Source organism: Elephantulus edwardii, unplaced genomic scaffold (assembly GCF_000299155.1).
Source record: "Elephantulus edwardii isolate Elephantulus edwardi_28Jun2011 unplaced genomic scaffold, EleEdw1.0 scaffold00113, whole genome shotgun sequence".
Lineage (NCBI taxonomy): Eukaryota > Metazoa > Chordata > Mammalia > Macroscelidea > Macroscelididae > Elephantulus > Elephantulus edwardii.
Genome location: NW_006399863.1, coordinates 10175715 through 10189264, shown reverse-complemented (window position 1 = coordinate 10189264; position 13550 = coordinate 10175715). Strand labels below are relative to the sequence as shown.

The following is a 13550-nucleotide window of genomic DNA, read 5'->3' as shown; positions in this document are numbered from 1 at the left end:
TTTCTAACTTCTTAACTCCTTTTGTGAGACAAAAACCAAAACAAATCCATAACTTTTATATAGCAAGGAAGTTACTATATTATAGATGGATAAATACTACAACAATGTCTGAAGACTAAGGCACATGTAGGCCATAGTCTTGGCAATCACTTGCTATGCATTAGAAAGTTGGACAATGACTAAGGATGATAGAAGAATTCTTGTCTTTGTGTTGTGGTACTGGAGAAGAGTACTGAATATACCATGAACTGCTAGGAGGACAAATAAGTTCATCCCAGAGAGGGTGAAACCAGGTTGCACTTTGAAGGTAAGGATTCTGAAGTTCCATATGACATGCTCTGGGTATATTGCCAGAAGGAACAATCCTTGGAGAGGGACATCAGGCTTAGAAGAGTTGAGAGACAGTGCAAGTGAGGAAGACACTTGATGAGATGAAATGATTCAGTCACTGCAGTAATGGGGCAGGTGTGTCAGAGACATAAGGTTGGCTCAGGATAGAACAGGGTTCAGAGTTTTTGTATACAGTGTCGCTATAAGTCTTAAACAACTTGATAGCACATAACAAACTTATAAATTCACATTGTTATTTCTCATATGCCTGAGTTTATTATTTTTTTACTTTTTATTATTTTCTTATATCATCTCATTTATCTTTTATTGGATTGGTTGTCCTTAGAATTGTATCCCTTTTATTATGTTAAAAGTTGAGGCAAACGCATCCCCATGTATATCGCAGCTTTGTTCACAATAGCAAGTTGGAAACAACCTAAGTGCCCATCAACAAACGAATGCATAGAGAAGCTGTGGTATATTCACACAATGGAATACTACGCTGCATTGAAAAACAAGGAACTCATGCAATATTATTCAAAATGGGTGACCCTGGAGGACATTATGCTGAGTGAAGTATCTTAGTCACAAAAGGACAAATACTGCATGGTGCCACTGTTGTAAAACAGGACTGACCTCGGGGTTGGGGGGAGACTAAGTAAGATGGGTTCAATAATGTATACTGCATTGAAACAGATGAGGGAGAAAACTATTTAAAAGGGATATGTGATCAGGTATTTTTGTCATGACAGGAGTCCAGAGCGAAGGCTGCATAGTGGAGTGGAACTGGGGTGTGAAGGATTGCAAAACAATGAAATAATTTTTCTTTTACTTTTCTAAGAGGGTAGTGTATTGGGGGGGGTGTTGAGAGGGCAGAAAAGTGCAACAATGAATGAATGGAAATCCAAAGTCTCTATAAATTTTCATTGAAATTAATAATAAATTTTAAAAAAAAAGATTGATGCAGACTGTTGCCCAGTAGTCGTTGTCCTGATTTCTTGCATAGCACCATGGATATTTGGGATAGCAATATGTTCAGTTTAGGGAGAGCCTCCCTTGCAGTTCTGTGTGAACATGTGGCACTCACTGGACAACGAAATGTCAGCAAAAGTCAGGAAGGATCCACTGGGAAAGTGTTCTAAGGAGGCTATCTCAGGCTCAGATGGCTCTCTTTTCCTTGGCCTTTATTCTTTTTCTTCCCTCAAATGTCTTTATAGTGACTGACAATCTGGTAGTCATATTGTCCGATAGCAAGTATAAGAAAGAAAAATGAGAGGAATCTGATGTTCTCATTTCCTTGGGGGGGGGGCTCTGGTGGCTTGAAAAAACAGAAATTTATTTTCTCACCATTATGGAGACTAAATGTTAACATTAAGACATTAGCAATCAGCATCATGGGAAATAGTGATAAAGGCTGTGTAAACAGAAGCAGTATCATAACTACAGTCATAAAGGAGAATGAGGCAAGGCGGTCAAGGAAGGTCTCACTGAGGAGGTAGCATTTGAGCAAAGACAATGAAGAGCTCAAACTGGAAGAAAGCAGTCCTGGAGAGGAGGAAGCAGGTGTCGTGCTCTGAGATGGGAACATGCAGAGCGGCCAGGGAGGACTGTAAGAGGTTGAGTGGTAGGCTGTTGAGTTTAGAGAGTTGACCGAGATCAGACTGTGCAAACAATGATGAAGGCTTTTGATTTGGGGAGGATTAAGATCAAATGACACAAATTTTTATGCCTCACAACTCCAGAAACAACGTTCATGTAGACCCCAAGGGGAATGTTAGAGGCTAACTGGAGATGGAAAATGTGGTGACCCTATACAACTGCTGTTCCCGCCTGTGGCTACCATTACCACCACCAGTTACCATGGAGCTGAGCATCACTCATAACAACCATGTATGTGTCAGAGGAGACCTCTAATCCATACACTTTTCAATGACAATTTTTTTTTGGAAGTCAGTTGTCAGGCTTTTCTTCAGCTTCCTCTGAATGGACCCAAACTGCCAACCTTTTGGTAAGCAGCTTTGTGCATTAACCATGTTCACCACCCAGGAACTCCAGACATGACTAATCAGTCACAATTCCTGCTCACCCTGCACTGACCTCCTCTACACCAATCCTGGTGATTTCTCAGAGCTGAGTTGTGAGACCCCTTAAGTCACTGTTAGCAATATCTTTCTAGAAACAAAACACCTAACAGAGATGCCGGGGGACACAGAAATGTAGCAGACCTGGTCATTCCTTTATTGGAAGTGGCATGCATTGGGTTACCCTATAAGACCGGGAACCCAAGGAAATTTCAAGTTGTAGATTCAAGAGGTGTTCTTTGAGTTCATAGTGACCTTGGATAGAGCCATAAGTGTGACAATTATGCCAACGCCAGTAGACCTGGATGATGCGGACAGCATTGAGCAGGCGACAGTAACACCGGCGAATGCGCAACATACGGAAATAGGCTTGCACCTTGACGGCCGCCCATTCTTGCCGTGCATAGAGCTCCAGGGCTGCCTGCCGCTTCTTGGTTAGCTGCCTCATCAGTGTCTCGCGCCACCAGCGCTGAATGATCCGGGCACAGAGGGCAGCGTGCAGCAGAGTCCGGCGCACCAGCGTGCCACGCCACCATGCCTGGATGAACACAACTGCAGCATCTTCGGCCATGGGGTCCTTCTTTTCTTGTTCTTGCAAGATAAAACAGAGGACACTTAGAACATTTGGGAACCATTAACATGTCAGTCCCAGAGAGTGTTAGGAAGGGACCACGATCACCCCTTTGTCCACAGTTCAGTATCAGTGGGTAAGGAACTGGCTGGCACTAAAAGCCCAAGACTTCTTCTGGTTAAGGCCTTGGGCACAGGCCGTACCATCTGAGTCTCAGTGTCTTCATCTATAAAATAGAAATAAACCTGCTACTTCACTCCACCAGTAGACCATCTTTCAGTTTGCCACATCATGGAGACTTGTATGTTTCCATGATGCTGAAGCTGCAACACTGATATTTAAAATGCCAGCAGAGTCACCCATGGGGGACAAGTTTCGGTGGAGTTTCCAGACTAAGACAGACTAAAAAGCAAAACTGGTTATCCACTTCTGAAATACCTCTGAATAACCCTGTGAATGACAGAAGACCACTCACTGTGTGGCATTCAGGCTGGAAGATGTTCAAAAAATGGGGAAGAGCTGCCTCCTCAAAGTGGAATGTGTCTTAATGCTGCACGTGGAGTAAAGTTTTCACTCAATGAAGGCCTTATATCTGCTGATATGGTGAGAGTCAAAATGAGGAGGGAAGCGGCGAACATCCATTAATAATGGGAACAAGGGATGTACAAAGTATGAATCTAGGAAAATTGGAAGTTGATAAAAAGAAAATGGAATTTATAAAGATTGACATCCTAGGCATTAGGGAGATGAAATGCATTCATATTGGCCATTTTTAAAATCAGACGATCATATGATCTTCTATGATAGGAATGGCAAATTATTTAAAAAGACTATTTCAAGATCTATCCTGAAGTACAATGTTGTGAATGATAAAATACTATCTATATGCATACAAGGAAGACCTGTTAAAACAGCTATTATTCAAACACCAACAACTAAAGCCAAATACAAAGAAAATGAAGATTTCTACCAGTTTTTGCACTCTGAAATTGATTGGAAATGGAGTCAAAAGACATGAATATTAATTGATGGATGGCACTTAACAACAACAACAGAATGTAAAAGTTGTAAACAAAGAATTAGTGGAAAATATTAACTTGGTGACAGAAAGAGATGAGATAGCATGATAAAATTTTAATCATCAATGATTTATTCACTGCAAATATCCTTTTTAAAAAGCGTAAATGACAACTGTAAACATGGAATTTACCTGATGGACCACACAGGAATCAGACTGTCTATATCTATGAAAAGAGATGATAGAGAAGCTCAATATCAGCAGTCAAAATAAGATTAGGGGCTGACTGTAGATCCCACCTGAGTTTAAGCCCATCTCAAGAATATATTAGATGTATTGAACATTAATGACCCAAAACCAGATAATTTGTGGATGATGTCATCCATGAAGAAAGCAAAAGGCTGTTATAAAGACAGGAAAAAAGAAAAAAACAAATTTCACAAGAGACTCTGAAACTTATACTAGAATATAAGAAAGCCAAAACAAAGGGGGGAAATTGCTAAAAAAAGATGAACAGTAGATTACAATCAAAGGGCAGCTCAAGATGAGGGCAGGGAGGGAGAAGATAAGAGAAAAATGTTATAATGAAATAGAGCAAAATATTATAATGAAATGTGCAAAGAGCTGGAGTTAGAAAACTGGAAGGGGAGAACATGCTCAACATTTATTAAGCTGAAAGAACTGAAGATCAAATTCAAGCCCTGAGTTGCATGTGATACTGAAGGATGCTATGGGCAAAATCTTGAATGACTCAGGAAACATCAAAAGAATATGAAAGGTGGAAAAAAGAATATGGAAGGAATACATAGAATCACTGTACCAGAAAGAATTTGTTGACACTGAACCACTCAAGAAGTAGCATATAAGGAAGTTCTGGTGGCCTAGTGGCAAGAAGCTGTACTGCAATCCCAGAGGTATGTGGTTTGAACACCAGCTGGAGAAGGAGAGGCAATCTCCTCCTGTACCAGTCAGATCCAATTTGACGGTACACACACACAAAAATAATAGAATAAAATTTTTTAAAAAAAGAAGTAGTAGCATATAATCAAGAATCAAGCTGCACTGTAAGGCATTAGCATAAATATGAAGTACCATGAAGTGGTGGGATACAGATTAACATGTTTCAACAAAGAGATACAATCCTAGATGTGCTCACTAGTCTATGCCAAGAAATTTGGAAGACAGCTAGCTACCTGGCCAACTAACTGCAAAAGATCCATATTTGTTCCCATTCCAAAAAGAAAAGGTGAAAATTATCAGATGGTACCATTAATATCACATCACAACAAGTTAAATCTTGTTGAAGATTATTCTAAAACAGTACATCTACAGGGAACTGCCAGAAACTCAAGGTGAATTCAGAAGATGCTGTGGTATGAGGGATATCATTGATGATGTCAGATGGATCTTGACTGAAAGCCAAGAATACTGAAAGATGTTTATTTGTGTTGTATTGACTGTGAAAAGACATTTGACTGGGTGGATCATAACAAATTATGGCCAATATTGAGAATAATGGTAATTTCAGAACATTTTAATTGGACTCATGAGAAGAAACCTCTACATAGGCCAAGAAGAAATTATTAGAACAGAATAAGGGAACACTGTATGGTTTAAAATCAGGGAAAGTGTGCATCAGAGTTATATCCTTTCTGTATACCTATTCAATCTGTAAACTGAGAAAATAATTTGAGAAGCTAGACTATATGAGGATGAATGTGGCATCAAAATTGGAAGAAGACTCACCAACAACATATGCTGTGCAGATGACATGATCTTACTTGCAGAAAGTGAAGAAGACTTGAAGCACTTCCTCCAGAAAATCAAAGACTACAGCCTTCAATATGGACTACATCTTAACATCAGGAAAACAAAAATCCTCACCATTGGACTGATAGGCAGTATCATGATAGATGGAGAAAAGATTTAAGTTGTCAACAATTTCGTTTTACTTAGATCTACCATCAGCATAGTAGCATCAGCCAAGAAACCAAAAGACATGTTACCTTGGGAAAATCTGCTGTCAAAGATCTCTTTAAAATGCTGAAGAGCAAGAATGTCAGCTTTCACACCCATGTTTATCGCGGCTTTGTTCACAGTAGCAAGGAGTTGGAAACAACCTAAGTGCCCATCAACAAACGAATGGATAGAGAAGCTGTGGTATATTCACCCAATGGAATACTATGCTGTGTTGAAAAACAAGACACTCATGAAATATTATTTAAAGTGGGTGATCCTGGAGGACATTATGCTGAGTGAACCATCTCAGTCACTAAAGGACAAATACTGCATAGTGCCACTGTTGTAAAACAGGACTGACATCGGGGTTGGGAGGAGACTGAGAAAGATGGGATAAATAATGTACACTGTATTGAAACAGATGAGGGAGAGAACTGTTTAAAAGGGATATGTGATTAGATACTATTGTCATGACAAGAGTCCAGAGTGAAGGCTGCCTAGTGGAGCAGACCTGGGGAGAGGGATTTTAAAACAATGAAAGAATTTTTCTTTTACTTTTCAAAGAGAGGAGTGAACTGGGGGGCGGGGGGCAGAGAGAAAAGTGCAACAGTGAATGAAGGGGGGGGGAAGAATGTCAACATAAAGACTGCAAAGTGCCTGATTCAAGCCATTGATCATAAGATAATTTTCAATTGTTTCCTATGCATCTGAAATTTGGATAATGAATGAGGAAGACTGATGGAGCATTGATGTCTTTGAATTGTGGTATTGGCAAAGAGTAGTAATTATTTGCTAAAAATCATACAAATCTGTCTTGGAGAAAGTGCAACCAGTGTGCTCCTTAGAGGCAAGACTGATGAAACTTTATCTCAGAAACTTTGGGCATATTGTCAGAAGCAAACCAGTACTTGGAAAAAGATATACTGGGAAACGTAGAAAGCCAGAAAAAGAAAAAGAAAAAAAAAGAAGACGACGACGTTCAGTGAGATAGATTGACACAGTGACTACATCTTTGGTGAACACCATTGAAACCCAAGGATCAGAGACATCACAAGTCCAAACTTTCCTCAACACCCTAAAGCCTGGACCACAACTCCATGAAGGAAGGGGCAAAGAGGGAAGTGATGGTGATGTTGATGAGGAAATTGGGACTAGGGTTGCTTCCTCATCTCACCTCTGTTCCTTCAAACTCTGTTCTGTCAGTGCAATGTCATCATTATCTTTTACTGCTTTTTGAAAGGGTATTGTCCTTTGTATAAGAGTTTAGGATGGAGACGTAAAAAAGAGTGACTGTTCTCTCCACTGCTCTGTGCCAAGTCAACCTCAGAGTCAAGTTCAAGACCTTTTTTGAGACCATGGGTGGGCGTGGGGAAAGGAGAGTGTGAAGGGAGAGTCCAGCCTAAAATAACTGGGAAATATACCCTGCCTTTTCAGCAAGCTTGGGTGAAACTCTCTTATAAAACATGGCTTGCGGGTGGGTGGTCAAGTCCCCTTAGATCTATGAGCTATTAAATTACTCATGGTTGGACGATAGATGGTTCCATCTCAGGTCTGCTTTCCTTCTGCTGTGGCTCCAGCAGGAAGAGTGGAGTGGAGGAGGGAGCAGTGATGTCATAATGGCATTGTATGATTGAGGAGTCAGTACAGCTCCTAACAGTTGAGCCTCTTCTAGGAGAAAGGTGGAAGACCTGTCCTTTCCTGCCAAAATGGCTGGAGTCCTGGGTATGAGAACAGAACTCCTCAAATTCTGACATCAAGGTGTATACTGACACTCTTTAAAACTTCAGTAAACTAAACCCATTGCTGTAGAATCAGTTCCCACTCACAAGTAACCTTTTCTGAGGTTATAAATCTCTACAGGCAGAGATTGTTCATGTTTCTCCTGTGGGTTGACTAGTAGATTCGAACCACCAACCTTTCATACAACATACAACACACTTCTCAAATGGGGATCCTACAACCTGCTGGTACTCATTAAATTAATTCTAGTTCAATTAAACAATGTTATACCAGACAATACCAGGCACCAGGGATGTCATTACTGATGTCAGATTGAAGATGAATCCTGGCTGAAAGTAAAGAATACCAAAAGAATGCATATTTATGCTTTATTGACTATGCAAAGGCATTTGACTGTATGTATCCTAATGAGTTATGGTTAACATTGAGAAGATTGGGAATCCCAGAGTGCTTAATTGTGCTCAAGCAAAACCTATACCTAAACCAAGAGGCTGTTGTGCAGAGCAAAGGAACGTTGTTGTTGTTGTTGTTGTTGTTGTTGTTATGTGCCATTGAGTCACTTGTGACTCATAGCGACCCTATGTCCAACAGCTCTGAACCTCTGAATGCTACTCTATCTTGAGCTGACTTCTTCGTCTCCAACACAACTACCCCCATTACCCTAGTCACTGAGTCAATCCATCTAATCCAGGTCTTCCTCTCTTGCACTTTCCCTCCACTCTTCCAAGCATGATGTCCTTCTCCAAGAACTGGTCCCAACTCCAAATGGTTTAAAATTAAGAAGAAAGTGTGCCACGGTTGTATTCTTTCTCCATATCTATTCAATCTGTATGCTGAGCAAATTATTCAAAAGCTGGACCTTATGAAGAAGAATGTGACATCAAAATCAGAGGAAGACTCATCAGTAATGTACATTATGCAGATGATACACCCTTCCTTGCTGAAAATGAGGAGGGCTTGAAGCACTTGTTGTAGATCAAAGCATACAGTCTTCAATATGGATTGCATCTGAACATCAAGAAAACAAAAATCTTACCACAAGACCAATAGGCAACGTCATGATAGATGGAGAAAAGACTGAAACTGCCAACAATTTCATCTTACTTGAATCTACAATTAACACCCTTCGTACCAGCAGTCAGGAAATCAGGAGACATACTGTGCTGAGAAAGTCTGAAGTTATAAACTCCTCCAAACTATCGAGGAGTAATGATTTCAGTTTGAGGACTAAGTTGCATCTGATTCAGGCTGTAGTCTTTCCATCACTTGCTATGCATCTGAGAGCTGGACAAGGAATAAGGATGACAGAAGAAGAATTGATGCCTTTGAGCTGTGATGTTGGAGAAGAGTGCTGAACATACTATGGCCTGCCAAAAGAACATGTATGTCTTGGAGAAAGTACAGTCAGAGTACTCTTTGAAGACAAAGATGACAAAACTTCGCCTCACATATTTCAGGCTATTCCTTGAGATATAAAGATATATAAAGAGAGGCTATTCCTTGGAGAAGGACATGATGCTCAGAAAGGCGTAGGGTTGATATAGGAGAGGAAGACCCTTAAGCAGGTAGATTGACACAGTTACTACCACAATGGGCTCTAGTGTGTCAGGAAGTGTGAGAATGGCACAGGATAGAACAGATCTATTGTTCATAGGGTCACTATGAGTTGGACTTGACAACAATAACAACAACATGCCAAATAATAGACTGCAGATTTTCCAAGTGCTGTATGTCTCCTGATTTCCTTACTGCTGATACCAAGGGTGTTGATTGTGGACCCAATTAAGATGAAGTTGTTGACAGTTAATCTTTTTTCCACTTATTATGATGTTGCCTAATCGATCCAATGTTATGCCGTATTTGTCCTTTTATGACCAAGATACTTAATTCAGCATAAAGTCCTCTAGACTCCCCCACGTTGTATAATGTTTTACAAGTTTGTTATTTTTCAGTGCTGTGCAATATTCCATTGCCTGAATGTACCATAGTTTTCTATCCATTTGTTTGTTGATGGACACTTGGTTTGCTTCCATATATCTCTTTGCCATTGTGGATAACACAGCAATAAGCATAGGTGTGCATACGTCTTTTTGAGCCATGGCTCTGGTTTCTTTTTTTTAATTTTTATTCATTTTCATGAAAGTTTACAGAGACTTGGGGTTTCTAGTCATTCATTTCTGCACTTTTATCCCGGCCCACTCCCTCACCCCCCCCCCAATTAACTTTTCTCCTTGATAAATAAAAGAAAAACTTTTTCACTGCTATGCAATCCCTCTCCCCCAAGTCCGCTGCACTGTGCAGCCTTCATTCTAGACTCCTGTCATGAGAGTAATACCTAATCATATATCCCTTTTAAACAGTTCTCTCCCTCATCTGTTGCAACGCAGTATACATCATTCCTCCCCTTCTTCTCTGTCTTCCCTCAACCCCAGTGTCAGTCCTGTTTTACAGTAGTGGCCCTATGCAATATTTGTCCTTTTGTGACTGAGATATTTCTTCACTCAGCATAATGTCTTCTAAGGTCATCCACTTTGCATATTTCATGAGTTCTATGTTTTTCATGGCTCTGGTTTCTTTAGGGTATATTCCTAGTAGTGGAATTGCTGGGTCAAATGGTATTTCTAACTTTCTGAGAAAGAGCCAGACTGCTGTGGTTATACCATTTGAAACTCCCACCAGCAGTGATTAAGAGTTCCAGTCTCCCCACAAACTTGCTAACATTTGTTATTTGTTGTCCTGTTGAACTTTGCTAGTGTTCCTGGGACTGGCCAGGATTTGAGCCCTCTGTGAGAGGTTGCTGTAGGCTAATGGGTAGCTGAACTCAGATGTTCTCCATGGCTGTACGGTTTGTTGTCGAGGCATCCGTGTGCTTTTTGTGCAAGCACTTTCCCCTTTCAGTATTTTGTTTTGAACATTTAGAGACATGATTTGAGTACTTGCCTAAGTTGAAGACCCATGCCTCTCCCCTTCAGGGAGGTTGCACTTTTCTCCAAGTGCACAGGAACTGTAGCTGTATGACTATGAGCGTAAACACTGATTAATCGCTTTGAGCTTCTAAAGGATATACTTGCTGCTTGTGTGGGCCAGTTCACGCTGTCGCCTTCTACTTATTACAAGTAAGGCGGGGAGCGGGGGGGGGGCACTCTGCTAGTGTCAACTTAAGTGTCACCTCTCTGTACTCTTACCAGGGACAGGCAAGGATGCTTTGATGAAGCTTCCACCAGGTATCCAAATGAGATGCTGAAGAAGGCACGCCACATGATTCTGTATTTCAGGGACATTTCTAATTCCTGGTGGTGTCCTCCAAGTTTGGGGAGAAGCCACTGCTACAGAAACACCAGCTGGTAAACTCGTGCCTAGCAGAAGAGCTCCTGTACCCAAATATCCATCTCTTGAAGTGGAAAATTCTGGCCTCAAAAGAGTGGATCCTTGAATGGCAGAAATGAGACCATGAATCGGGAAAATACCTGTACACCTAAAATGGAAACCTATTACTGTATGCATTTAAGCCATATCCCATTAAAGGTACTTTAAACATTTCCATTCTCTCTGTCTGTGATGTAGACATCCTTGAACTAAGATCCAAGGAGCCCTGAGATGCTAGGAAGAGCCTACATCTGGAGCCCAGCAAGGGGAAAGACTCAGGCATAGAAGAGGCTCCAAGGCTGGGAAATTGACAGATTTAGTAACCCCAGGAACAAAGAGAGCTCTGGGGCCTTGAATTCCACAGTCAGTAGGCAGCAAGGAGGGACTGCAGGAGCTGAGGATCAGTGGTGGCTTTGAAGGTGGACTAGATAAAGGGCCTGGGCAAGCATGGTAGGGGCTGCCTGCTGGAGCCAAGGTAAGGCACGTAGCACAGGTTACAAGATACATGAGCCCTTCAGGACCATCGTGGATGACCATCCCCTGCCAGGTGCTGAGATGCTAGCATTCTTGCACCTCTCCTCATTCCCTACCTCACCTCTATCCTTCCCTACAACCCCTCCCACATTTCCCCCAGAAATTCTCAGCAGAACTCTTCAAAAAGGAGAACAAGAAGAAAACAGTAGTGAGTATCCCAGGGCATCAGCCCTCTCCATCTGCTGCCAGTCCTCCAACTAGCTGAGGTATTTTCCCTAGGATTGTCTGTACTATGACAGACCTTACCCACCAGGCCCTGCTTCCTTTATTTTTTCTGCTCTGGCTCCACATCTCAATTAGGTGACTCTCAGGTGCTGGCCTTGGCACAGTGGCATCACTAGCAGGTCCTTTAGAGGTGGCTTGGTGTATCTGCCCATCCTGAAACGCCTAATGCCCTAGTACACATCTCACATCTCTCCTGTGGGATCATCACATCATACCGTAGTCATGTTTACTAGCAGGCTCTCCTCTCACTAGCTCCTAAGGACAGAGCTTGGGCATTTATCACGCTTGTGACTCCAAGGACTGCCACACAGTGCTGGGACACAGTAGATCCTAAATAATTGCTTGTTATTTGAATGAATGAATGGAATACAAGCTCCTAGCTCGTTTTTCTGGAGGACCTAAAGTTGTCAGGGCTTGAATTCTTTCTCTTCAGTCTTCAAGACAGATCCTGTACCCTCCATGGTGAGGAGACTGGGACACTTTGAAAGTGAAGGAGATGTGGCAATAGTGAGAAAGGAGAGGAAGAAATCTGAGAATGTAGATTCTAGACAAGATTGAGCCCCAACCCACACACAGGAGGGCAAGAAACAAGTGGAGTCTGAGTGGGAACAAAACACTAGGATGATCCTCTATTGGAGACAAACATCTTCCTCATCTTCCAATTTACAGAGTAAGAGTGAAGGACTAGAAGGAATTTGGGGTCTCTGATCTGGGAAAGGAGAGAGTATCTATCAAGCTGGATCCCCAGAATAAAACTGTTGAGGGGTGCAGAAGCATTATTCAAGTCACTAAACTAAAGACAACAAACTCCTAGTCAAGTACGTCTCCTTCCACCTCCTTCAAGCCACACAACTCCAAGGCCACCATTAATATAAACTTCTCATAAATGAAGATCTGCAGAATTAGCTGAGCCATCAATCCTGCACCTCCAGTGTGCCTGCCTGTGGTAGACATCATTAATCAATCATATTTCCTACCCATCCTTTCAGTGTCCTCCACATAGGATCCCAGTCTGCTCCTGCCTCAGAATGGACCTATTAGGTGTAGCTACTATTAGTCACCCTGGCATTCCTCTGAGACAGGGACTTCCTGGAGCTTATCAGACAGAGAGAGGCTGAGGGAAGAAGTTTATATTGCAAAATGACAGTGTCATTTTGCAAGCATCTGAGCCATGCATACTATCAGGCTTCATCTGCAGCACATCTGAAGTGACTCTGAAGTAGCTTTTGAAAGAGCCTTGGTTGTGACAGATGTAGGTATGAATCATGCAGGCAGCATTGAGCACATGCCAGTAGCTCCAGCAGATGTACCACAGGCAGACCCCGGGCTGCAGCCTCACTACCACCCACTCCTGCTCCTTATAGGCCCCTCTGTATGGCAGCTTCCGGCACACCTGTGTGCCACAACACCGGGCCTGGATCTTCTTGGCAGTCTCTTCTCTTTCCTCATGTGTCATCTTCTTAGCTCTATTCTAGGTATGGGTACAGGGGACACTCAGAGTTCTTTCCATCACGCTCTACAGCCCAGGGTCTGTTGAGAAGCTGCCCCGATCTTTTCTCATTTTACAATCAGACCTTCCTTAGAATTTCCTTCTTATGCTGTTGAGAGAGGCTTTTTGATGTGCATAGGGATTTGATTCTTAGAAAATCTCATTGCAAAAAAAGAAAAAAAGAAAATCCCATTGCTCAATTTTAGTCTCTTCTCTCCTGGTCATAAGTTTTTCATT

General features: G+C 41.8%; 1 protein-coding gene across 1 annotated transcript; it reads right to left on the bottom strand.

The window, feature by feature from the left end:
- Positions 1 to 2559: 2559 nt before the first annotated feature.
- Positions 2560 to 13280, bottom strand: IQCF5 (IQ motif containing F5). The gene is made up of 2 exons (XM_006892308.1): positions 13004 to 13280; positions 2560 to 3002 (listed from the first exon to the last, which is right to left on the bottom strand). Exons 1-2 carry the CDS (start codon positions 13278 to 13280, stop codon positions 2560 to 2562), a joined length of 720 nt encoding a protein of 239 aa, XP_006892370.1.
- Positions 13281 to 13550: the final 270 nt, after the last annotated feature.